Raw genomic sequence first — 24,164 nt, forward strand, 5'->3', positions numbered from 1 at the left:
TTTTTCCTCAAATTAGTCAAACGATGGGGCTGTAAATAATCTCAACCGGTCAATATGCCAGAAGCACCACATCCTGACAGTTGATCCGCCCATCGTTCTCTCAATTGGCTGAAGATCTGGCAATTCAGGCGGTGTTTGAGATGAAAGATTAAGTTGTCGCTTGTAAAACGGAAAAGCTATTAGCACATGATTAATTTAAATTTTAATTATTGCAAACTTGACAAATAGATACATTTGATATTTTGAAACAGCTTATATATAGGAAGTTTTCGCACGGAACGCACCATTTAGTAGTTTGAAAAGTGTGCTAACGAAAACCTAAATAAAATTTGAATCTTAATGAGGAAAGTAATTATGTTTATACCTTGTCTTGCTCATGACAACCTTTTTCTGTACGCGAGTACGTCGTGATATTGGTGGAGAGGAATCAAGCTGAACACAACCTGCCGAGTGCGTAATTGGATGAGAACCACGTGCATTTATATACTTTATATGCAAGAAGGTGATCCATGGATCTTCATCAAACCCGGGTAGAGTTAGAGCAATGTATGTCATGTAGGGGAGACGGTAAGAAAAATTTGGGGTATTGATTTCAAATTACCGACAAAAATCTTTGTTTAGTTTGGAGATGGTGGTCGGCTCTTAACAAGGCCAATTCCCGAATGAGAGTGGAGAGTACAAAGCTGAAGTTACTTATCATTATGTGCAAGAGTTTGACAAGGTTTAGTTGCCGGTTGGATTCCTTCGACGCTTGATACATATAGCTGAATGTGGGTGGATCATTCCACATGACTACTAGAAGAGGAGGACGGGGTTTCATGGCGTGTGACCACAAGCGCCAATTTTTGAAAGCCGGTGTTAGTAACGTCCTTAGAGCATCTATCGTTCTACACGCCAATGCTTTGACAACGCCTATTATGATTGGAACAAGCTGCGGAGTGGGTATGCCTCGTGGGGTGCTTGAAACATATTCCCTCCTGTATCAAATATATTGATGTTTGTGGGTTGTGCCCTTTGGATGCAAATTATTGATGTTTTGGTATTTGATTGTCACTTTGGACTGCTATATCCTTGCATGCATGCAAGGCTTGTCTTCAGTAGCTCATCAACTATAGCAGGGCTCCCAACTTCCCAAGCAATGACACATTAACTCCAGTTTTGAAACTAAAGGCCATAGCCACACAGGTCGTATGGGAGTTTTTGATAAAAGAGCTACACAGAAGTTTTTAATAAGGGTAAAACAAGAAATAGGCAACCTAATTGATCACTTCTTGGTAAGTGAGATCTGTCCAAAATATCAATAAAATCGAAACCGGAGAGAGTATGTTGCTAATATGGAATGAACTCTCACATATGCAGAGAATCCAGAGATGGATGGAAGTCCAAAGCGATGCCTTTGCCAATACAAATGCTAAAATTCAAATTTTAGCAACGAATGATAAGGCAACAAGCAGACAGTGGTTAAAAACATATTATTTGGCAATGCAAAACAATTGACAGATATATACCCTAAGTTACGTTCAGCGAGATTTGTTGTAATGGTCAACTAAAATTTGGATCACCTAATATCTAATTTATTTATCTGGATAAAAAAAGTGTAGTAGACGCATACACATGGTGATGGGATTTATTCGGACATGATTTGATCAATTCTTTTCAAAAACTGAACATTACACCGGTCGGGTCCCGTCTCTTGGTCGGTCGTTCCCGTCCACGCGCGCACCACCGCACCACCAGACAGGCAACTGACGGAGGCATAATATCCTAGCCGTCCAATCATCCCGAACCGCTGCATCCTGGCCGTCCATCCGGACACCGTCCTTGTCCCTGCAAAGCTTCTTCCGCACAAGACCAACTTTCCACGACCCAAAAACCTCCTCCCCCCCTTCTCATTCTCTCTCTTCTCTCTCCTCCACCTCCCCACCTCCTCGCGATCTCCACCCCCCCACCCCACCCCCCCACCCCACCCCCAACCCCGCGACCCACTCCCAGGTGGGCCCCACATCGCCGCCGGCGACCGCGACTCATCTCCTCGGCTCCCGCGCCGCCGAGTCCGCGCGGCCATGACGACCTCTCCCCCGCCACCGCCGCCCGCCGAGGTAATCGCGCGTGGGGTTGCCCCTGCCCTTCGCCCCCTCATCCTCCCTCCGCCTTCGCGCTTCCCGCTGGCTCGCGTGTGTCCCCTCGCCGCCGCCGCATCGGACGGCGATGCGGGTGGCGTGGTGGACGCGGGCCGGCGGGTGGTCGGCTGCTGTAGGTCTTCGGGTTGGTTTCTTTGTCCGGGTTGTGATGTGGAATGTGGGGATGGGCGTGTCCGCATACGGAATTCTAGGGTTTGTGGTTTTGCTGGCTTTGCCTCGGGCTTGGTAGTGTGGATCTGAGGCGAGTCTCCCATGTTTATTTTTTGCGCAGCAGCAGCAGCAACAGGAGGAAGAGGAGGTGCTCGTGCCGCGCCAGGAGTTGCCCAACGGAACGCAGCCAATGGAAGGTTCGATTCGGTCATTTCGCCTCACGATTACCTGTACATGCTTTTGTCTTTCTGCGTATAAGGATTATTATTTGGTTAGTATTTTACGTTCTCAGAATTTGTACTGTGTCAAACTACTGATCTATGTTCTCCGCGGATGCACAATTCCAACATGTACGTTTGTGCACATACATGATATATTTCTTTTGCTATGTCAATCTGGTTTTATATGAGCTTTAGGGTTTGCTAATTTTGTTTGTTTTTAATGCAAACATGACGACCTCAAAGCTTGCTCTCATTTTGTGTGGTGGGTTGCATTTTACTGTATCTGTATGCAGCTGTTGGTATGTGTAGGTTGAGTAAAATAATGTTCAGTAATGCCCTTTGTTTGCCATATCTGCTGATTACACTTAATGGATCTCATGTTGCTCTGAATTGTCATGCCAGTTGTGCCTTCTGAGCCAGCCGCCACTGTGGAAAACCAGCAGATTGAAGATCCACCAATCTCTAGATTTACTTGGACCATTGAGAACCTATCAAGAGTGAGCACAAAGAAACTCTACTCTGAAATTTTTGTTGTTGGGGGCTACAAGTGGTGAGTGCCTACTGCTTCTTTTGTCTGAGTTTGCGTGCTATGTTGATTTCTGCCCATCGAAGGGGTTACTGTCGGGTGATTGATGGAAAGTCATTTTGTTTGCAGGCGGATTTTGATTTTCCCAAGGGGAAATAATGTTGAATATCTGTCTATGTATTTGGATGTGGCTGATTCAGCAGTCCTGCCTTATGGGTGGACTAGATATGCGCAGTTCAGCCTCTCTGTGGTCAATCAAATGCACAACAAGTTTACAATAAGAAAAGGTGCATTCATCATCTATGCCTTTTTCTTTATTTAGTCAATTGGGTTACGAAAAGTATTTTAATCTGAAATTCTTTCAGAAACACAACATCAATTCTCTGCTCGAGAAAGTGATTGGGGTTTTACTTCCTTTATGCCTTTGGGTGATCTCTACAACCCCAGTAGAGGCTATCTTGTAAATGATACTTGTATAGTGGAGGCCGAAGTTGCTGTATGTAAGGTGGTTGATTATTGGAGCTATGACTCTAAAAAGGAAACTGGTTATGTTGGTCTGAAAAATCAAGGTGCTACTTGCTATATGAATTCTCTTCTTCAGACTCTGTACCATATTCCATATTTCAGAAAGGTACAAAATGTAGTTTTACTGGTTATATAATTTTGTACTTAATATATTTGTATGGTGCTAACAGTAGATAGTGCTTGTCAGGCTGTTTATCATATGCCCACAACTGAGAATGACATGCCTTCGGGAAGCATTCCATTAGCTCTGCAAAGTCTCTTTTATAAGCTGCAGTATAATGACAGCAGTGTCTCTACAAAGGAACTCACAAAATCTTTTGGGTGGGACATGCACGATTCATTCATGCAACATGATGTGCAAGAACTAAATAGAGTTCTTTCTGAGAAGTTGGAAGATAAGATGAAGGTTTGACATCTGTAAGGTCTTTCCTTTTATGTATTCGGTGTTGTTTTTCGAGTAGTGTAACTCTGACTGAATTATGCTTGTAAATTTTGATTCAAGGGAACTGTTGTGGAGGGCACAATACAACAATTATTTGAAGGGCATCACATGAATTATATCGAGTGTATCAATGTGGATATGAAATCAACTAGAAAGGAATCCTTCTATGGCAAGTGATTGTGTTATCGCATCATGGTCATTATGTCCAAACATGCCCCTTTGACCTGATTGGTGTACACTCCAATGCAGATCTTCAGCTTGATGTCAAAGGTTGTCAGGATGTCTATGCTTCTTTTGATAAGTATGTAGAGGTGGAGCGCCTGGAAGGAGATAACAAGTATCACGCAGAACAATATGGACTGCAGGTTAGATTTTTGGGAGCTTCTGATAGCTAAACCAATTTACGCTAGAGCTACACTGTCATTCTCCCTCTCTCACATATATGCACACAGACAGCCACACATCATGTATGTTATAGTACAATGGTATCTGTATGTGTATGTTTAGGTTCTAGGACAGATGTTGAAATGAAAAGACTGTTAACCAGATGAACATGCATTTTTTTATTTCATAGCAAAACTAGAATCTCGGTAACCTTGTTTGAATAAGAATTAACATGGTTTTGGAGCAACTCATTGTGCTCAACTTAATAGCACAAACATCAAACTCGTGATTAATTTCTCAAAGCATAGCATGGAAGTTGAAATGAACACTATTCTCAATATGGATTAAAGGGATCTTGGGAATTTCAAATTCAAAGAAAGAACATGATGGGAATCTATTTAGTGTTTATACAATCTTTGGGTGCATTTGGAGGCCTGTCTGGATGAACAATTCATGTTATCTGGCAACAGAGAAAAACATGGTACTGTATGGGCTTTTTATTCAGATTTTTTTTCTTGGTTTCAGGATGCAAAGAAAGGTGTTCTTTTCATCGACTTCCCTCCTGTTTTGCAACTTCAGCTAAAACGCTTTGAATATGATTTCATGCGTGATACAATGGTAAAGGTTTGTATCAGTGCCATCTGCTAAGAAGTTCCCTTCATCCATTATTGTTTTATTGGTGAAATGAATGAACAGTTTTGTGGTAAAGGAAGTGCGTTCTTCTTGCTTCCTTTTAATGCTTATCCTTTTGTTCCTAATTCTCTATCCTGCTAAGAGTGTTTATGCTCCATTCTGAACTTCAGATAAATGACCGCTATGAGTTCCCGATTCAGTTGGATCTTGATAGAGATGATGGAAAGTACCTCTCTCCAGATGCAGATAGGAATGTGCGGAATCTTTACACTCTTCACAGGTCAGTTAGATATTAACTATTATTTCTTGTGTACCTGTGTTCCATTTCGTGATTTAAGGTTTCAAGGTTCTTCATGGCTGAACTGCCAACAATTATAGAGATGGACTTCTGGCCTCACCATTTTACCTATCCTGGACTTTATTTAATAATGATGCAATTCTATTACAATTTTTATGTCACTGCTGTCTTTAACAGTTAATTTCTTGCAGTGTTCTCGTCCATAGTGGGGGTGTTCATGGTGGGCATTACTATGCTTTCATACGGCCTACTCTTTCTGATCAGTGGTATGATTATTTTGGTTATCATTGGTTCTTTTGTATATAAACAACATGATCTTATGTATATCTGTGTCATTGGCTATGCTTTTGTACAAAAACAACAATATCTTAGGTATATCTTTCATATGATTGGTTTGTAAACTTTGTTAGTTGGTACTAACTGTTATCAACCAGTTGCTGCTTACAGGCTTACAGCTAGTGAGATTAGCCATGACTATTTTAGTATTTTTCTGTGATTGTGCTCCTTACTAATCAAACTCTCATGATTTGAAGTGGCCCTTTGAGTACTTTTGTTAATACATTTATGTCTTCTTTTGAAATACCTTTTCAGTTCACTGTAAATGTTAATTTAGACCTTACACTGATGGGTTCTTAGCTGAGTTCGGTAGAGCTTCTTAGCTCTGCTAATCAGCTACCCACAAAGCGAGATGGGTAATTAGTGATTAATTAAGTATAAATTACTATAAATTTGAAAAATGGATTTGTTTAATTTTTTTCAAAAAAATCTTTATATACTTTTCTTTTTCACGAAACACACCGTTTAGCAGTTCAGGAAGCGTGCTTACAGAAAACGAGGTAGTAGCTCACCTCATAAGCCCTTCCGAACTCACCCTGAGTCCAGATTAGCAAGTAGGAACAAATACTTGCTCTATAAGCATGATGCATGTCAGCCACCTTTTCATTACATACTTGTATGCTTCTTGGATGGCTTGTTGCTACTTCTATGTTTATTATTTGCTGAACAAAACGTTTCCAGGTTTAAGTTTGATGATGAGCGTGTAACAAAAGAGGATGCAAAGAGGGCATTGGAAGAGCAATATGGTGGTGAGGAGGAGGTTCGTTGCCATTTTGAAGTCTGAGTGCTTATGTTTGTTGCCGTAGAAACATTGAGCTGATCAATTTCCTTTTGCAGCTACCTCAGACTAATCCTGGTCTAAACAATACTCCTTTCAAGTTCACTAAATATTCAAACGCATACATGCTTGTGTACATTCGCGAAAGTGACAAGGACAAAATAATTTGTAACGTGGATGAGAAGGACATAGCAGAGCACCTTCGAGTAAGTTGCTACCTAAGGTTTTTTAGTTATTCAATTCTTCATTTTAGTTTAGTCTAATTCTTCTGCCACTTTCAGATTAGATTAGAAAAGGATCGTGAGGAAAAGGAGCGTCGAAAGAAGGAGAAAGCTGAGGCCCACCTATATACTATCATTAAGGTGTTTAGTCAACACGCTGGGCATGTCGAATTGATTGTTTTTCCTCCTATTTCCGTTGGTTTTGTTTTACTTTCTATTTAGTTATCTAACATGTTTTGGTACTGTAAAGGTTGCAAGGGATGATGACTTGACCACTCAAATAGGGAAGGACATATATTTTGATCTTGTTGATCATGATAAGGTCCCAAGTTTCCGCATCCAGAAGCAGATGCCTTTCACTCAATTCAAGGTAAATTACATGGGTTGAAGACTATTTGCTTGTTGTGATGATGGCATCTTTCCATATTCTAATTGTTGGAATTGCTACACATTGTTTGTTGTCCTGTACAAAACTATATAGTTCAAGGACCCAGGTGTGCCTATTAGTGTGGCACGCTGTTTTGCAAAATCAAGCTTTTATTTATTTTGAGTAGATCAATTGTCTTTTTGTATTTTACAAGTTGCAAGAAATGCAAGTAAGCTTAATATTCTGCAGTCTATTTATTCTCCAAGCAGTTTGTTTGCATGCCTTCTTCTCACCCTTTCATGATTAGCTGTACATGCTGAGCATGTGTATCATGCATGGTTTTTAGTGATATAAAGCAGGGATTTCTTTCTTGAGTCTTGACGCAGCTCATGTGCACAGCTATGTTTTAGTTTTTTTCTTTGTATTACTTGCCGGAGTAGAGTTTTGCAGTTGCCAAACTGATTACTCATATATGAAGTGCTTTACAGGAGGAGGTTGCAAAAGAGTTTGGTATTCCTACCCAATTTCAAAGATTTTGGCTGTGGGCCAAGCGACAAAACCATACATACCGGCCTAACCGTCCACTGACTCCTCAAGAAGAGACGCACACAGTAAGATGAATTAATGACATATTGCGTTGATTAAATGATGCACAGTTGTAGTTGATGCTCTTGATTTCTAGTGCTCATTCGTGTCTATGCATTGTGCTGTGATAATCTGATGACGAATTTAATAAGCAGGATACAGAAAATACAATGGCATTTTCTGTAATTTATGCCAAGTTCAGTTGCTTTGCTGATATATTATATGCTTTTCATGGTGGTTCCTGTTTGTATTTGTCATGGTGCTTCTCTTGGATGCTAAAATTGGGAATTTCTAAGTATGATACCTTTAGTCTGTGCCCTTTGAACTTTGATTGAAACATCCCACAAATGATGCATATTTGAGTATCTTAATTTTGTTGATCCAGCTAACTTGCTCATTTATTATTTCATCCGCATGACTAACACACCGCAGTATCTTTTATTTTTCCTGGCAACTGCTATGTAATTTGTTTTTTATTGATCAAGGTTCACCGTTCCTTGTATTGTTAATAAGGATCTGCTTATTCGGATTCGACACTGAAGTTAAGATCATATTATTATGTTGCTGTCCTTGTTAGGCCAACCTGATCTGTTTTGGGATTTCTTGTCAAGCTAATACTTCCTTGCCTTCAGCATATATTTAAGCAGTGATCTAATTCTGTGTAATGGTAAACATGTGGATAGTAAGGTCAACAACTTTGTGTAGGTTGGACAGCTAAAAGAAGCGGCAAATAAGGCTCATAACGCAGAACTAAAATTGTTCTTGGAGGTTGAACTTGGACTGGTAATAGCCTTTTCCCTCACGCTTTTCTGCATTTCTTTCTTTATTTTCTTATGTTTGGCTGCCAATCTGTTCATCTACTTTCAAATTGTAAAGGGAGTCTGCTTTAAATTTTTACTGGCAATGTAGGACCTTAAACCTCTTCCTCTGCCTGACAAGACCAGAGAAGATATATTGCTTTTCTTCAAACTCTATGATCCTGAAAAGGAACAACTGCGGTACTTCTCATAATTTCAAATAGCCAACTGTATCATCATTGATTTGTGTTGATGTTCTTACTTATACCCTGAATGAGTTCTTCAGGTATGTTGGTAGGCTCTTTGTTAAGGCTTCGGGAAAACCTCAGGACATTCTGCCAAAACTGAGGAAAATGGCTGGTTTTTCACAGGATGAGGAAATTGAACTTTATGAGGTTGCTTTCTTTATCATGTAAAAAAGCTTGTCTCTGCAAGATATGCATATCATTCTGGATCAGCATGTGACCTTTTTTCCCCTTTCACCAATACTAGGAAATCAAGTTTGAGCCCAATGTAATGTGTGAATATATTGACAATAGGCTTCTATTTCGAGCTTGCCAGGTATGGCGTGATTTTTTTTTCTTGAACCAATAACATTCTTGTTTCTATATTATCTTTACCTGGAATCTTTTGCGTACAGCTTGAAGATGGTGACATCGTTTGTTTTCAAAAATCTCCAAAGCCAGATACTGCTGACCAATATAGATACCCTGATGTCCCATCCTTTCTGGTGTATATACGGAACCGGCAGGTACTTGAGGGTGCCCCATTCACCAATCCTGAACTTTATGCTATTTGTTATTTACATTTCCTCAACTTCTCGCTGCAATGTTGCAGTGAGGAATTATTTTACCTCTTTGTCCATGTTTAATTACAAGGAATTTCATTGATGACAGTTCAATATTTCTCTTCCCAAAAAGGAATGTTCTGTGATTTTTTGCTTACTTTTCTTGTTGTCTTGTTTGCCCTATTTCATATAAATTTTCTTCAGTAGTCTTGCTCTATATGCATTGTGATGTCCATCTTGACAGCATCACCATATAATATTTTTGCATTAATAACTTCTGTGTGATTCTTCAGGTAGTCCATTTTCGTTCATTGGAGAAGCCCAAAGAGGATGATTTTTGTTTAGAGATGTAAGCATCTCGACATGCTATGATTAGTGAATCTTAATATTTTGTATTACCACTGATATTTTTTCTTTGCTGTTTTCTGTATAGGTCGAAGGCTTTCACGTATGATGAAGTAGTGGAAAAGGTGGCTCAAAAACTTGGTGTTGATGACCCAACTAAAATTCGGCTTACATCGCATAACTGTTATTCTCAACAACCTAAACCTCAACCTATTAAATACAGAGGTGTTGAGCGTTTGCTGGACATGCTGATTCACTATAACCAGGTTGTTACTCTGACTCTCATCTTTGTGGTCATTTGTCGTTTAATCACTAAAGCGAAGAACTGAAGTGTGACATAGCTGTTGGCATCTCTTGTACAGACTTCTGATATTCTTTACTATGAAGTATTGGATATACCACTCCCAGAATTACAAGCTCTGAAGACATTAAAAGTTACATATCATCATGGCACAAAAGATGAGGTTATTTTCTTGATACCTTCTTTTTGTGGGGGAAAAACTTAACAATAGGTTGTTTTTGCTTTTTAATCTTAAAACATGTTTTACCAGGTGTCAGTTCACAGTATTAGGTTGCCAAAGAACAGCACTGTCGGTGATGTGCTAAATGATATAAAATCGAAGGTATATTTTTGTACCCCTTATTTATGGTGTGTATTCCACATTCTCCAGTTATTCTATTTGTTGGTTTTACAAAGTTTAACTTATGCCCTATGTGTGCCTTCGGCTATTACCAAACCAGGTTGAGCTGTCTCATCCTAATGCTGAGCTTAGACTACTTGAGGTTTTCTATCACAAGATATACAAGGTGACACAAACAACAGTTCTTTTTAATGCCCTCTTAGTTGCAGTTGGTTCCACACTATATCATCGTCTAACTTGTATTTCCTTCAGATTTTTGCACCGAATGAAAAGATAGAAAACATCAATGATCAGTACTGGACCCTGCGTGCAGAGGAGGTATATTACCTTTGTGTCCGGTTTTACAAGATCAATTTTCATTTGTTAAGAGGTTCAATCCCTCAATCCCCCCAGGAATTGATGGATGCCATTCCTTTTTCTTTCTAGGTTCCGGAGGAAGAGAAAAATCTTGGTCCTTTTGATCGCTTGATTCATGTATACCATTTTACCAAAGACACTCAAAATCAGACGGTAATGGAATTCTGCTAATAATTTATCTACATATATAGCTTAAATGGATAACTGCATATGCACTGTTACAAAATTTTAGCCACTTTGTTGCCTGTAATTTTAAATTAGTCGCTGACAGAAATTCATCCGAGTTAGGTGTGTTTATTGGATTCGACTCTCTTGTTTTTTGTTTCTTTATTTCAACTGTTTGCCAGCATCAGTATCATGACCTATACATTTTATTCAAGATGAACTTGAACTGTGTTGTGGCTTGTTTAATTGAGTGTTTTTTATTATATATCTGTTTACTATCTAAACTTCAGCAGGCTCTCTACATGTCAAATCATCTGAACACAAGTGTAGCCATGTGTTCTTTTTGTGTCGAGCTATGGATGTTTCCCTTTTTATTTTTAATTGTTTGTAGTACCTTTGTGGCTTTGCAAAACGATTATATTTTGCCTATGAACAGCATATTTTTCATCTTCACTTTGTTATATTTAACTAATCTTCACTGTCAAAATGATTAAAGGAGTCCTTACAAAATCAATACTCCTATATCCGTAGGTAGCAGAAGCCCGGTTAAGAAGTATTTGTAAGAAGCAGCATCAGGCTCCTGTAGTCCTGCTTTCGTCATGTCATACTTTCTGCTTTTGTGTCGAGTTATGCTTGTATTTTCCATTTTCATATCCTTAAATGAATTTATTGAAAAGAATGTTATAGGCTTTATAACACGATAGATAGTCAGCTTTTGGACATGGGCGTATTTCACTTGCTACCCAGCATAAATACTGGCACTGATGGGAACACAATATTGTTAGCCAATTTTAGCAGTTCTGCATCTAACAGCATACTTCTATATCTAGTAAAACTTATGCTGATATTTATCCTGATTTCTACAGCAAGTTCAGAACTTTGGAGAACCTTTCTTTATGGTTATTCGTGAGGATGAAACCCTTTCTTCTATTAAAGAACGGATACAGAAAAAACTAAAAGTTCCAGATGAGGATTTCTCAAAGGTACTCTATACTATTCCACACTTGTAGATAATTTTAAATTTATGATTTCCTTTATGTTATAGCGTTCTCCTGGAATCTTATAGAAGTGACGTAATTGGAACATGTTACCTGCCAGTTGTTTATTTGCCTAACACCATAAGAACATCAATTAGTGTCGTTCCCAAGTTCTCTGCTTCTATCCCTAGTTCGCCTCAGAAGTGGCGCATCAGATGCATCACTTGGTTTTATTTTTATTATTTTGTTGACTTCCGTTTGATCATGAAATATACTGAGTGGCCTACATTTTTGTCATCTGGCGGTCAACATGCTAGTTTGATCTCTCTAATATTCGGTTTAAATGTTGCATAGAAAGAATATGTTTAATGAAACACTCAACTGCAACTGCAGTCCTGGTACTTCTCTACTTTGGTGCATTCAGATAATGAAAGTTGTATTGCTTGATATCACACAAACATGATATCACTCTGCTCTTTTAGAAATTCCTATAATATGTTCGTAATTGCCTCTATTGGTTTAACTGTTTAAGAGCTTGCTATCAGACACAACCTGCTGCTGACAATTTTATCTGTTAGCCAAATGAACAATGTTAGTTAATAGGTAGAGCAACCTCAAATGTATTTGGAATGACTGATACTTCTCTACCATCGTTAGTGGTTAATTAGTGGGAACTGAGCTCTAAATTGAATAGTGTACAATATATATTTTTTTACCAAAATCTCTTCCCAGGGTAATTAGTAGTCCTTTTACGTATCTTTGGTGCTGATTGTGATTAATTATTTGGCTTGTGGCGGGTGGTCTATGGCAAACATACATATGTTATTTCTTGCGTGCTTTTGCTTTCTGATGGTTTTCTGCTTGTGAACTGTGACAGCTAGTGTAATGCATTTCCATCTTTGATGTAGATTTGCTAATGATTAATGTGGTTAGATCGGTTTGAGTAATGTGTTTGCTTAATGTAAACATGCACTGCTAAGCAATGTTCTCATCTCCTTTTGTAGTGGAAATTTGCCTACATATCACTTGGTCGCCCAGATTATTTTGAGGATTCAGACACTGTAGCTTCAAGATTTCAGGTACAATATTTTCTTGCTTGCTAAACAATCACTGTTAGTGCTTAATTTGGTTCACATTTAAACTTTTTTTGCTTGCTTATTTAGCGAAACATGTATGGAGCTTGGGAGCAATATCTTGGACTGGAGCATCCAGACACGGCTCCTAGAAAGACACACAACGCTAATCAGGTACATCCTTGGCAGATTAATACGGATGGTCATGGGATGTCTGCCCCTAGTTGGACAAACCCGAGAGAGAATTGTAACCTACCACTACAACTATTTCTTTTCTGTTTCTGGAATGTTTGCTAATTGCATGTTCTTCATGCAGAACCGCCATTCATTTGAGAGACCTGTAAAGATCTATAACTAGACGTGAGAAATTTGAGTGACGTGCCGCCATCCAACACCAAGCAAGGGCCTGAAAAGTGCTGGCTTGAATAAATTGTGTACCATAATTGATGGTAGGACGGGTTGCTCAGGTTTTTCGATGGAGCTAGAAAGCATGCATGGTGTTTCCTGAGGAGACGTTTTTTAGTATCTGAGGCAGTTTCTCATCTTCCGCAACTTGCCCCAGATATATAAAGTTGTGCAGAGATGACCCATCGTCTTTCATCAGTAGATAAGGCGGTATTTTCCAGTAGTCATACAGTTAAAATAGCTCAAGTTTTCTTCGTTGATCACATGGTTCTGCAGTTGTACTAGGACTCCGAGCTGTTTATACCTGTTGCCCTGTAAATTATCCATGTACAAGGGTTTTTCTTGCTCTGACGGCAGTCAACACGGTATTGTAATTCCAGCTATAAATATATTGTTGCCTCTTCTTATATACTTTTATCTGATTGGCAGTTCGCTATCTCCTGAGATCATTTGGAGTACATGAGAGCTTTCAGGAATCAGGACTGGCTATTCTGTGAACGACCGCTTTTTAATTAAACAAACATATTCCTAAGCCTCGCTTTGGACATTTGGGGCTTTAGTCTCTTACCTCGTTTTGATTGACCTCAATTCCGACTGATACACGTGTGACAAGTTTGAAGAAACCCGCATTTCGGCCTTGCCAAACAAGGCTTATGTGGCCTTCAATTCGAACGAGGCTTTACTCTTATGACCTTCCAGGCTCCAGGCTGGACTTGTTTTCTTGGGTATAAAGCCTCGACAAAGCGAGGTGAGAAATTTCGTATGCCGTTCTCTTATGTCCTACACTCCTCGCTTTGTCATCCATATTTAGATTTTTTTTTTTTTGACGGAGGTTGTTAACAGATCACATCGTAGCTGCCGCTCGTGTTGTTCCTGAAATTGACCAACGTGTACTCTGACGTGGACGTGGGTCCAGGATTGCAGCTAGAGATTGTCTCCATATTATTCACTAATAAATTACAATATGTCACATCTAGTAAAAAATACCAATATCTCTAATACTTTCACACCATTCTTGAAATTTGTGTGGAGGTTATCTCTTGATTTAGAGATGGCTCATCATCTCTCTCCTCGCTTCTCTCCACCTCATCACTCAATCCAATGTAGCACTCTTAGGGGCAGCATATGTAGCATTATAGCACTTGTCCATAGGGCAAATTCAGTCCTCACTTACACTAGTTTTGCAGGACCCATGCACAAATTTTTAAAAACCAGCAGCGTCCGCCCTCCCTCACACTGTCACACAAATTGTCGAAGCTATAATAACCACATGCAACAAATATTTTTTTAATGGGGTAAGATCAACTCTTTGGCTGAGGTCGGTTTTCTGTTAACTCCCTCCGTTCCGAAAAAAGGCAACCTAGGTGGGGATTTGACACCACCTAGGACAAAATATGTCTAGATTTATTATCCTGTGGTGTCAAATCATCACCTAGGTTTTTTTTTTTTTACGGAGGGAGTAACAACTAACGGTTGCTCTCACAATGTGTTTAGTTCGATTTTTTGGGCGCATGCGTCGTTTTCACCTCATTGGAATCGCCCTTAGACTCGACCAACGCACTGACTCGGAAATTGCACACTGTAGTATTCCCTCCATCCCACGTGACCATCATATATAATTTTTTAGGTTATCCCTAAATGATATTAGTATTTATTCGCTAAATCTATGGATACTGATATATGCATCCATGCACATGCACGTAACGTGTTACAATCAACATGCAATATCTTGGTTTGCTAGTAGCTAGGAAGTAGCGGGTATGGTGCATGTATTGAGTTTGTTACCGGAGTAAATGTAGTACGAGAGAGTTATTAGTTTTCCCTAATCTTGGTGCACTCTTATAATGTGATGATCAATTAGGACAGAGGGGGTAGTTTTATCCTTCTCTATCTCTACGGATTACTTTAGTTCCCCTTTGCATCTTTGATACCACCACCACACTGCCTATTCGCCAACTTATCACCCTCCTCCCCGAGACAACTGCTGCTTCTCTGCTCTGTCAATCCCCAAATCTCTGTATCCCTTCACGAATTGTTCGCACATTAAGCAATATGATTGGGGATGTAACACTTGCTCTGTCTGTCCATAACAAAGTAGTCATCTCAACCCGCCAAAACCCCATCACCGATTGAACAAAGCAGCCAAACTGACCGGCCTCTGTAATTTAGCCCCAATCTGCTCGGCCATGCTTAGCATGCCCCTCCTCCATACCACCAGCATGATCTACACGAAGAACCTCACAGCCGGCCTCCCGGATCCGTCGCTGGACCTGCTTTACCCCGGTGAGCTCATCGGCGTTGCCGGCAACTACCACCACCAAAGATGAGTGAAGCAGTTCATTGGGTAAATGTAACATGTATAGCTGCTAGTTGGCACTAAAAGAATCAACTGATCATTTACCAATAGTCAAGGCAAGAGCACTTCCCTTCTTTCATATGATGGAACCTACTACCATCTCTCACAATAATCTCCCTCTGAAAAACCATTGTCACCATCTTACTGAACTCATGGCAATCCCCACAGACACGAAGGTTCTTGACGATACGGATTGGGCTGCCAGCTTCAAGAACTATGAAGCCATAAGCAATTGCCAATCGCTCGCTATGCACCTTGACCGCGTGCACCTTCTCTTCATCCCCAATGTCATGCAATACAGATGACACATCCGGTACATACCCTGCCTCTGTCAACCTTTTGTTGATCATATCAAGTGTATCATAGATCTGCACAGAATCCTTGTGATAAGTGTCTCCTACTAGAAATTTGTGCACCTTCCCATGCGCTTCCATCAAGCTCCAGCCGGCTGACTTGCTGGTACCGCGACTAGACATCAATTTCCTGACTTCCCTGACTTCATCCCATTTGTTTGCCTTTGCATATATACCTGAGAGGAGGACATAATAGCCAGAATGAGTTGGATCCAGTTCAATTAGCCTGTTACCAACAGAAACCCCCAAATCCACCAGGCCATGTGTCTTGCAAGAAGAGAGTATTGTGCCCCAGAGAACTGGATCAGGTGCAATATGCATCCCTTCGATCAATTCAATGGCATCCGGAACAAGCCCAGCACGACCCAGAAGATCAACCATGCAGCCATAGTGCTCCATTTCTGGCTCAATGCGATATTTCTCCACCATCAGTTTGAAATAGCGTCGCCCCTCAGCAACAAGACCAGAACGGCTACAGCCATTGAGCACACCAACAAAAGTCACATTTGTAGGGGGCAGACCCTCACTGATAAACCGCTCGAAGAGCTCCACCGCATCCCGCCCCAAACCATGAGCAGCAAGGCCACAGATCATGGCGTTCCACGCGAAAACATCCCTCCTCCTCATGCCATCGAAAACCTCCCTCGCAACCGCCACGCACCCGCACTTTGCATACATGTCCACAAGTGCCGCCCCTACATTCATACACACCGGCATCCCCGACGTCTGTACCACATTATGCACAAACTTCCCTTGTTCAAGCAAACCCAACCGTGCTGCTGCTGACAATGCCGTCACCACCGAGGCCTGATTCGGCCTCTTGCCCTGCTCCACCATGTTCCGGAACACTCCCAGCGCCACCTCCAGCTCCTCTTCCTTAACATACCCGCCCACCAGCGTGCTCCAAGAAATCTCATCCCTCACTGGCATTTCGTCGAACACCTCCCGCGCAACGGCCATCATGCCAGCTCGCACGTACCCCGCGAGAACCTCGTTCCACGTGAGGACGTCCCGCACGCGCCGCAGCTCGTCGAACACCCTCCGCATCGCCCCCACGTCGCCGGAGACGCCGTAGAAGTGCACCAGCGCGTTCCGCACGTAGAGGTCGCCCGCGGCGCCCGCCTTCACGGCGAGGGCGTGCACGTGGGAGCCCAGGAAGGAGCAGGCGGAGGCGGAGTGGCCCGCGGCGTTGAGGTGGTTGGAGATGGAGGCGAGGAGGAAGGTGAAGGAGTGCGGGTTGCGGCGCCGGAAGCGGGAGAAGAGGGCGAGCGGGAGCGGATGCGGCAGCACGCGGAGGAGGTTGTTGGACGCGAAGGCGGAGGTGGAGTTGGCGCGCCGGAACAGAGCGAGCGGGTAGGCGTAGTGGTCGCCGTCGCCGCCGCCGTCGTCGCCGCGGTGGCGCGGCTTGTCCGGGAGGAGGCGGGGGAGGACGGCGAGGAGGTGGGGCATGGCGCGAGAGGCGGCGAGCCCGAGGACGGCGAGGCGGGCGTGCGCCTGCTGGACTTGGCGGACGGTGGGGCTCGGCGGAAGCAGCGCCGCAAGGAGCTCCCTCGCGTTGGCGGCGCGGCGGGCCTCGAAGGTGGGGGCTCGCCGGACGGCGGCCGCCGCCGCCGGCGGCGGCGGTGGCGCGCCGAGCTGCATGGACGAACGGATGCCCTCTCGATCTACCTCGGCTTCTCCCTTCGAGAAGTAAAGATGATTCATATTTGATCTGGACCGTCTGATTTCGATCGCACGGTGCTGATTGACCCACTCGCAATTTCTAATTGTGCAGTTTGAACCATTCAGATTCATTCAAACGGACAGACAAAACGATCTCCATGAGGAACACATTGTCAGATGAACTGATGTCCCTTTGAATGAGAATAAAAATCAAACTAGAATACTCACCTATCTAACAAAGGAATTCGATCAAATCTCTACATTTCAAAATAAGTCTGGAGAAGGACGATGATTTGGAAAAGTTTGGTGTTGTTTGAATAATTGAACCAAGTTTACTAAGGTCTATTTAGAAGAGTTTCTGACCATTGCAGTTTCTCCTAGAATTATAAGCTCCCCAAACATTCTAGTTTTTTTTAGATTCCTAGAATTATAAGCTCCCCAAACATTCTAGTTTTTTTTAGATTCCGAGAGAAGTTGTAGTGATAGAATACAGAAAATAAATTAGAAACCAAAAGCTAGGAAATACTTTTTTTTTTACGCAAGCTAGGTAGTTACTAACTAGTTGCTTCTTAGAATTTTAAACTCCCAAAGACCAAAACAACCCTTAAAGATGCATTCGGACTCTTCGGCAAACAAAACGAGACACATATTAACACATGATTAATTAAGTATTAGCTAAAAAAACTTTAAAAAAAATACCGTTTAGTTATTTGGAAAACGTGCGTATGGAAAACAAGGAAAATGAAGTTGGCAACATTGACTTAAGAACACAGCCATTAACCCATCAACATCCAGGGACACAATCTTGAATTGAGTTTCCTACTGATGACAAGTTAATACCAACTACAGTACTAATCAGAATCTCCATCTCAGTTACAAGCATGGTGAAGAGTTAATAGAGTTGCCGTGTCTCCCTACCACAAGAACTCAGTGAGATGGCAACGATGCATTTGGCCATTCCCAGAGAAGCTCATAAGGTTGATGCAGCTCTCCCTCCTGGCAAACCTCATCTTGACCCGACGCCATTCTTCTGAAGACAGCGATCTGGGAGGCGAAGCCTGGTTCATCGCCTGATCCGCCAACGCCACTGAACTCGACGCTGTAGTTGTGCTTCTCTGCGAGTCCGGTAGCCCAGTGCTGGAACTGGGATCTTGTCCACTCGAACTTGTGGTCATGGTTTCGGAACTTGCAAGGACCGGCGTTTTCTTCTGGTTCTTCTTCCTTGTTTGGCATAGCTGATCTCTGGAGGATAGGGTTGTATTCATAGTTGGGTGTTGAAACAATCAGCACCGTAGGGCAGAACGAACTCAAGACGACGTTGCCAAATAAACTTGCTTGGTCCTCCTCTACGTGCTCAATCACCTGCAAGTAGCTTTGGTCAGTCGAATAGCATGTCCAACTAAATCTAACGTTTGAGAGATCGAAGAGAAATCCACATCAGCATTTGTAAGGATGGACTTCCCATTGTACTACTATGAACAAAATAATGAATCCACATCAGCATTTCTAAGGATGGACTTCCCATTGTACTACTATACAAACGTGATTAGGCTATGTGATTCTTAATCCAATCAATTAATCGTGGTATCCATGTACTAGAGGCAATTGAGAAGACAGCAGAAACAGTTCAGGAGTAACTGACCTCAAGACAAGTGCCAATGTCAAATCTGTATAAGCGAGAATCAAAATCCGTTATAGAACCATCATATAGCACAGCCGTTGGAACACTTGTCTGCATCAACGATTTCTTGCTCAGCTTCTGATGAAGGCTCTGCAAATTCAGAGAGATGAAAGGAGTCATTCCCAAGCATTGGAGAGAACAAAAGGGATGGTTCAAAGGGTGAACTAACTATCAACAGTCATCAAGGCTCTGTTACGTACCTTTGCTGCTCGTGTGAGACCCTTCCGAGAAATGTCAACACCAACAACTTCTTCAAGGGTTGTTGGATGCTCAAGCAATGAATCAAGAAGGCTACCAGATCCACAGCCAAAATCAACCTGAACAAATTTACTTCAATAGTGATAAACTAATATGCTTGGCAAATATGGAAGTAGGATGAGAAAAAAAAAATTACCAATGTGGTAGCATGCAGCTCATTGATGTACCGAACAGCGAATTCCACTCTTTGTTTAGATAAAGGAGGATTAAACAAGGCTTTTTCCATTCTATCTTCTAATGGTTCAGTTACCTGCAATACCTTTACAGAGAACTCCAAGAAGCAATTGTCTGCAAGGATGGTTAAAACTTGAGCATAGTGCTTCAGCCAAATTCAAGCTGGTAATGAAAATTATCAGACTGAGGTGTTAAAGATTGGACCTCACCTCTAGATATCTTGGAAAGGTCATGAGAAAACTCATTAGCTGCAGCAAGGATCAAATCCCTAGGAGGCAATTCAGCTATGAAACATGCACTTTGATTAACTGACAGCTGACTTACGCATGATTCAATCTGATTCTTAACAGCCCCAGTCCCTATCTCAAACTCAAACTCATTGTTGCTTTCTAGCATATATCTGTTTGTTTTGTCCTTCACCACCAAGGAAGCAGTATAGCTTATGCAAGTCAATGATCCATGGGATGGAAAAACACCAGAATCTGGACCATCAACGTGTGCTAAAACTGCATTGTTTTCAAGCTTTTGTTTTGAGGTATCCATAGAAAGCGATCCAACTGTACTGCATGTACTTGAGTCATCACCTCCTGTGTTACCATAAATAGATAAGAACATGGCAAATTCATGCAAAAAATTATCTGGACATATTGTGAAGCCATCAGTGCTCTTAGAATGAGAGAGCTTCAGTACGTGCTTGTTTGGTTGCTTGAAATAACTACAGAACCAAATCAACACCTTCAATGAAGAATTGTGAATGGCATCAGATTCCTTGCTCCAAGTGTCAGCTGTCGAATACTCCAATAAAAGCTCTTGCTTCTTTGAATATATTTTGACATCACATTTGAACATATCTGGGTTTTCCTTGTCATTCTTTCCACCGCTAGCACACTGATTTTCAGTATTCTTTAGCACGTCCATCTCCTCGGAGCTTACATGTGATCCTAACACTTTACAAGAGGCACTTACCCTATTGACAACGAAGTAGGGCTCTGCTAGTCTGTGAAGGCGACAAAATGAGCAGAGAAGATCTCGTGGAGAGAGACCCTTCCAACTAGAACGAGAATACACAGATGGAAGCTCTGCGACCAGAATTGAATCCCTGGATATCTTGTAATTCCCATCTGGTGATTTTCCCAGAAGAATCCTGAGATACCAAAAAGCATGTTATTCAGAAGAATTAGAAACTAAGATGAGAACAGAAGGTGTGCCTAAACAATAGAGAAAAAATCAATTCAAATGATGGAAGAGTAGTAGTCGAGTAGATGACAGTGTGAAGAAAAATCAGATCAAGATCTATCTACAACCAGATAATTCCTATAAAAAAAACGAAGTATGCATACTGAATTAAAAAAAAAAGTCAAAATACATCTCATACAAGTGACATAATCAACAAATTGATACCTGTAATAGTTGGATAAGGTGACATCTTCAGTATGAAGCTCTGAGTCTCTCCTTGTATATCCAACATTAGCCAAAATTGCATCTCCATAAATTGTTTGACCAGAAATGAAGGAAGCTCGCTTATTTATTAGGCTCTCCATATAGCCATCTCCAAGAGAAGAAACCACATTGTTTGATATCTCAGAAACAAATTGCACATTTGGAGCTGAGAAATATAGCCTTATCTCAGAAGATGCTTTGCCAACAGTTCTGCAGTGAGACATATTTTTAAGATTATCAGCACACCAAAAATACTGATAATGGTCAGAAGACAAGGCTCGGCACAATACTGACCTTGAAACAACAGCGTGGGAGGAATCGCTTGCAGAGAGCTTAGACACTATATCACCCATGTAATGTTCATTATGTGATAAAGTAAGTCTTATTGTCTTAGGTTCATCCTCCATCACACAAGGAACAAAAATCCCATCTACTTCTATGGGATTCGTTATACCAGACCAATGCTGAAGTGCCAAATCAACAGCCTCAGGGGAATAAGGCTTCTGACTCCGAATCCAGAAGTTGCTATCACTGACAGAGACACCAGGGGATTTTTTGGCAGCATTATAGATTAATGATAAAACCAAGAGAGGATCAAATTCCGCTTTGGGGTCAATAAGTTTACACAGTCCAATGACCTTCACATCACATGCAGCAATTGCTGACATAGGAATCATACCAAAGCGGTCCCCGGTTCTTCTGAATGTCACACACATGTGGCCAATAAGAGGATGAGACGACGAGGGGAAGTTCTGAATAGAAGTGTAGAAAAAAAAGACATGTTAGAACAGGTTGATAAGAAAAAATTAATTATTTTTAAGTTATATCTGATGCTCTGAATGATAATATGATTATATAGCCACATGCTTCAACTACAATCCTGTATTCTTGTGTACACAAAATGATTCAGACTTCAATATTAGTATTTGGCGATCATGTAGGGACATGTCTATGTAAAGAAGAATGTGTAGCAAAGCAGGTTGAAACTACAAAAACATAGAAAGCAAAGTCTTAAGGGAAATGTTTTTTGTAGTAAGTTCGATGGTCTGGTCTCTTTACCACATAGATACCCATAACCGCTTAATTCCAGTAATACAGAGTCTTTGTTAACTCCTATTATAAGATTTGCAATGGTTATGATCATGCAACCCTACGACATACACAGCCTAGCATAAGGATCCTATATCCCTATTACACTCAATTTCCAGCAGAGCATAGCATTCCAGTCAAATATGTAACATCATGAATATGAAAACTTCCTTTTGCTGTGGCCTTCTGTTGTGTGCACCTTAATTCTTGAACAATTATGACACAACACCAAGATCAAGCGGGAAATACTAACCTCATCTGCGAAAAAACCAGATATGCGAGCAATAAGTTCATCCCATGCTTCTTCAGGAGTACTGGGAGCATTTGCTGTGGGCTGAATACCAAGCTACAATGAAGACAATAAAAGAAATGGTAATCATCATAGGTCCACAGCATGAACAGAATTTCACATAGTAATAATATTTCATATATCATAGGTACAATAGCTTATCCGATAGAGAAATACAAAGGAGCTAGGTTATTGTGCAGCTTGATCACTAACGTCGATGGCATTGGTTTGTCAGAACAGAAAACAGAGGGCACTATCAAAAGAAATGGCAACAAAGACAATGAGCAACACAATTAGGTGCTCACTCAGGAATTTAATATCCGAACTAAGGTGAGATTTGACTATTTGAGACTTGAGAGAACTCCACCTTGCACTTGTGACATTCCTCAATTCCTCATAGGTGAGACACAATTGCTAACTGAATAGTGCATTGCGCACATCGCCGCATCTAATCACAAACTTAAAGGCTACACGACAAATCTCTACGTATATGGAAGATGATTTTGCAACTACTCATATAAAGCAAAAGCAAAAAAGAAAAGGTGAAGTTGCATGCGGCCACCACAATGCTCATCAATACCTTGTCGAGGGCAATCTGTGCGGCGGCTTGCTCGGCGTCCTTCTTCCTGACGAAGGTGCCCGGGGTGACGACGGTGAGGCCGGGGAGGTCGAGCGAGCAGCGGTAGACGCTCCTGGTCTGCTGCGGCAGCGCGAGGCCGGGGCAGCCGCCGTCGACGGCCTCCCTCACCTCCTCCACGCTGTAGCACGCCTTGGCGCCGTACTTCTGGTGGATCACCGCCTTGGGCGTCACCGTCGGCGCCGCCGGCATCCCTCGCTTCGATCCCCCGCCGCCTCTCAGCCGCAACGGCATCAAACACCAAAAAAAAAAAAAAAAAAACAAAACAAACAAACATATGCGATTGGTAACGAAGGGGATTTTTCGCAATCGATCGACGCAGGAACAGAGGCGGAATCGAGAGGGGTGGTCGCCGAATTGGGGGAGGCGCTAAACCCCCCAGAAAAATCGGAAGCGAGGCGAGGAGGATTCGAGGAGTCGCGTGAAGTTGGGGATTAGGGAAGGGAAGCGAGGGGGAGTGTGTGAAGGGGGAAGGTTTTGATGGCGCTGCATCCAATAATACGCCTTCTTGTTAACGTTAGCGGAAATGCAGAATCTCTTTCGAGGGTAAAGTGTCCCTTGAGAAAATCTCGGGCTTATGTCCCGTAAAAATCGCTTGTTATATTCTTTTGTGAAAAATACGGTCATGTCACTCGTGTATATAAATATTTAACGCATCAATGTTTGACCAAACTAGCTCGGTTTTTTAATATGTACATTTGTATAAAATATTTTAATAAGATGAATGGTTTAACATTGTTCAAAAGTTAATTACTAAGAAAAGAGGGAGAACATTTTATTTAGAAATTTAGTGCAAATATGTAAAAATAAAAGTCATACTAAACTAATTTTAATAACAAAATAGGTAAAAAAGTGATATTTACATAAATTTTTTGAATAAGGCAACGGTCAAACTATATGGTCTAAAACAATTGTGTCAAATGGCCGAAGGGAGTAAAATGTTAAACACTACTCTATATTTCACAGTTTTTTTTTCAAGTGGTTTTTGCGAATGTAGTATGCATATACTCTTGCTTGATTGGATTTTACATTAACGAAACTGAACTAACATGAGTTTAAGCAAAACCATGG

General features: G+C 41.4%; 3 protein-coding genes across 4 annotated transcripts; 1 reads left to right on the forward strand and 2 right to left on the reverse strand.

Annotated features, from left to right (window-relative positions):
• Window positions 1–1,961: 1,961 nt before the first annotated feature.
• On the forward strand, window positions 1,962–13,590 carry LOC127779048 (ubiquitin C-terminal hydrolase 12-like). 2 transcript variants are annotated; one of them, XM_052305725.1, is made up of 32 exons: window positions 1,962–2,099; window positions 2,413–2,488; window positions 2,915–3,062; window positions 3,168–3,325; window positions 3,404–3,669; window positions 3,751–3,969; window positions 4,066–4,174; window positions 4,255–4,370; window positions 4,915–5,013; window positions 5,193–5,302; window positions 5,512–5,586; window positions 6,338–6,416; window positions 6,494–6,640; window positions 6,716–6,796; window positions 6,906–7,025; window positions 7,511–7,633; window positions 8,313–8,390; window positions 8,517–8,605; window positions 8,691–8,799; window positions 8,897–8,965; window positions 9,045–9,155; window positions 9,485–9,540; window positions 9,625–9,802; window positions 9,899–10,000; window positions 10,088–10,159; window positions 10,278–10,343; window positions 10,430–10,495; window positions 10,604–10,687; window positions 11,566–11,682; window positions 12,681–12,755; window positions 12,840–12,923; window positions 13,066–13,590. In XM_052305725.1, the coding sequence occupies exons 1-32, from the start codon at window positions 2,064–2,066 to the stop codon at window positions 13,105–13,107; spliced, it is 3,360 nt and encodes a 1,119-aa protein (XP_052161685.1). In that variant the 5' UTR covers window positions 1,962–2,063; the 3' UTR covers window positions 13,108–13,590. The 2 variants fall into 2 exon arrangements, with proteins under 2 accessions (XP_052161685.1, XP_052161687.1); XM_052305727.1 differs by having other exon boundaries at window positions 2,416–2,488.
• A 1,144-nt stretch (window positions 13,591–14,734) lies between these two features.
• Window positions 14,735–17,509, reverse strand: LOC127778662 (pentatricopeptide repeat-containing protein At3g62890-like). The gene has a single exon (XM_052305284.1). The coding sequence runs from the start codon at window positions 17,502–17,504 to the stop codon at window positions 15,552–15,554; it is 1,953 nt and encodes a 650-aa protein (XP_052161244.1). The 5' UTR covers window positions 17,505–17,509; the 3' UTR covers window positions 14,735–15,551.
• A 763-nt stretch (window positions 17,510–18,272) lies between these two features.
• Window positions 18,273–23,567, reverse strand: LOC127779707 (small RNA 2'-O-methyltransferase). The gene is made up of 9 exons (XM_052306590.1): window positions 23,037–23,567; window positions 22,421–22,513; window positions 21,373–21,830; window positions 21,040–21,288; window positions 19,848–20,782; window positions 19,601–19,752; window positions 19,407–19,523; window positions 19,168–19,296; window positions 18,273–18,887 (listed from the first exon to the last, which is right to left on the reverse strand). The coding sequence occupies exons 1-9, from the start codon at window positions 23,325–23,327 to the stop codon at window positions 18,453–18,455; spliced, it is 2,859 nt and encodes a 952-aa protein (XP_052162550.1). The 5' UTR covers window positions 23,328–23,567; the 3' UTR covers window positions 18,273–18,452.
• Window positions 23,568–24,164: the final 597 nt, after the last annotated feature.

The sequence above is a fragment of the Oryza glaberrima genome, chromosome 7 (assembly GCF_000147395.1).
Source record: "Oryza glaberrima chromosome 7, OglaRS2, whole genome shotgun sequence".
In the NCBI taxonomy this organism is placed as follows: domain Eukaryota; kingdom Viridiplantae; phylum Streptophyta; class Magnoliopsida; order Poales; family Poaceae; genus Oryza; species Oryza glaberrima.

What these genes read in the sequence shown, in the direction of transcription:
- LOC127779048 (XM_052305725.1), top strand. Translation starts at nt 2,064, where the DNA reads ATGACGACCTCTCCCCCGCCACCGCCGCCCGCCGAG. An exon ending in CGCCACCGCCGCCCGCCGAG is followed by an intron (nt 2,100 to 2,412) that starts GTAATCGCGCGT and finishes TTTTTTGCGCAG; the next exon opens with CAGCAGCAGCAACAGGAGGA. An exon ending in CAGATGAGGATTTCTCAAAG is followed by an intron (nt 11,683 to 12,680) that starts GTACTCTATACT and finishes CTCCTTTTGTAG; the next exon opens with TGGAAATTTGCCTACATATC.
- LOC127779707 (XM_052306590.1), bottom strand. Translation starts at nt 23,327, where the DNA reads ATGCCGTTGCGGCTGAGAGGCGGCGGGGGATCGAAGCGAGGGATGCCG. An exon ending in TCCCACGCTGTTGTTTCAAG is followed by an intron (nt 21,289 to 21,372) that starts GTCAGTATTGTG and finishes GTCTCACTGCAG; the next exon opens with AACTGTTGGCAAAGCATCTT. An exon ending in AGCTGCATGCTACCACATTG is followed by an intron (nt 19,524 to 19,600) that starts GTAATTTTTTTT and finishes AAATTTGTTCAG; the next exon opens with GTTGATTTTGGCTGTGGATC.
- LOC127778662 (XM_052305284.1), bottom strand. Translation starts at nt 17,504, where the DNA reads ATGCAGCTCGGCGCGCCACCGCCGCCGCCGGCGGCGGCGGCCGCCGTC.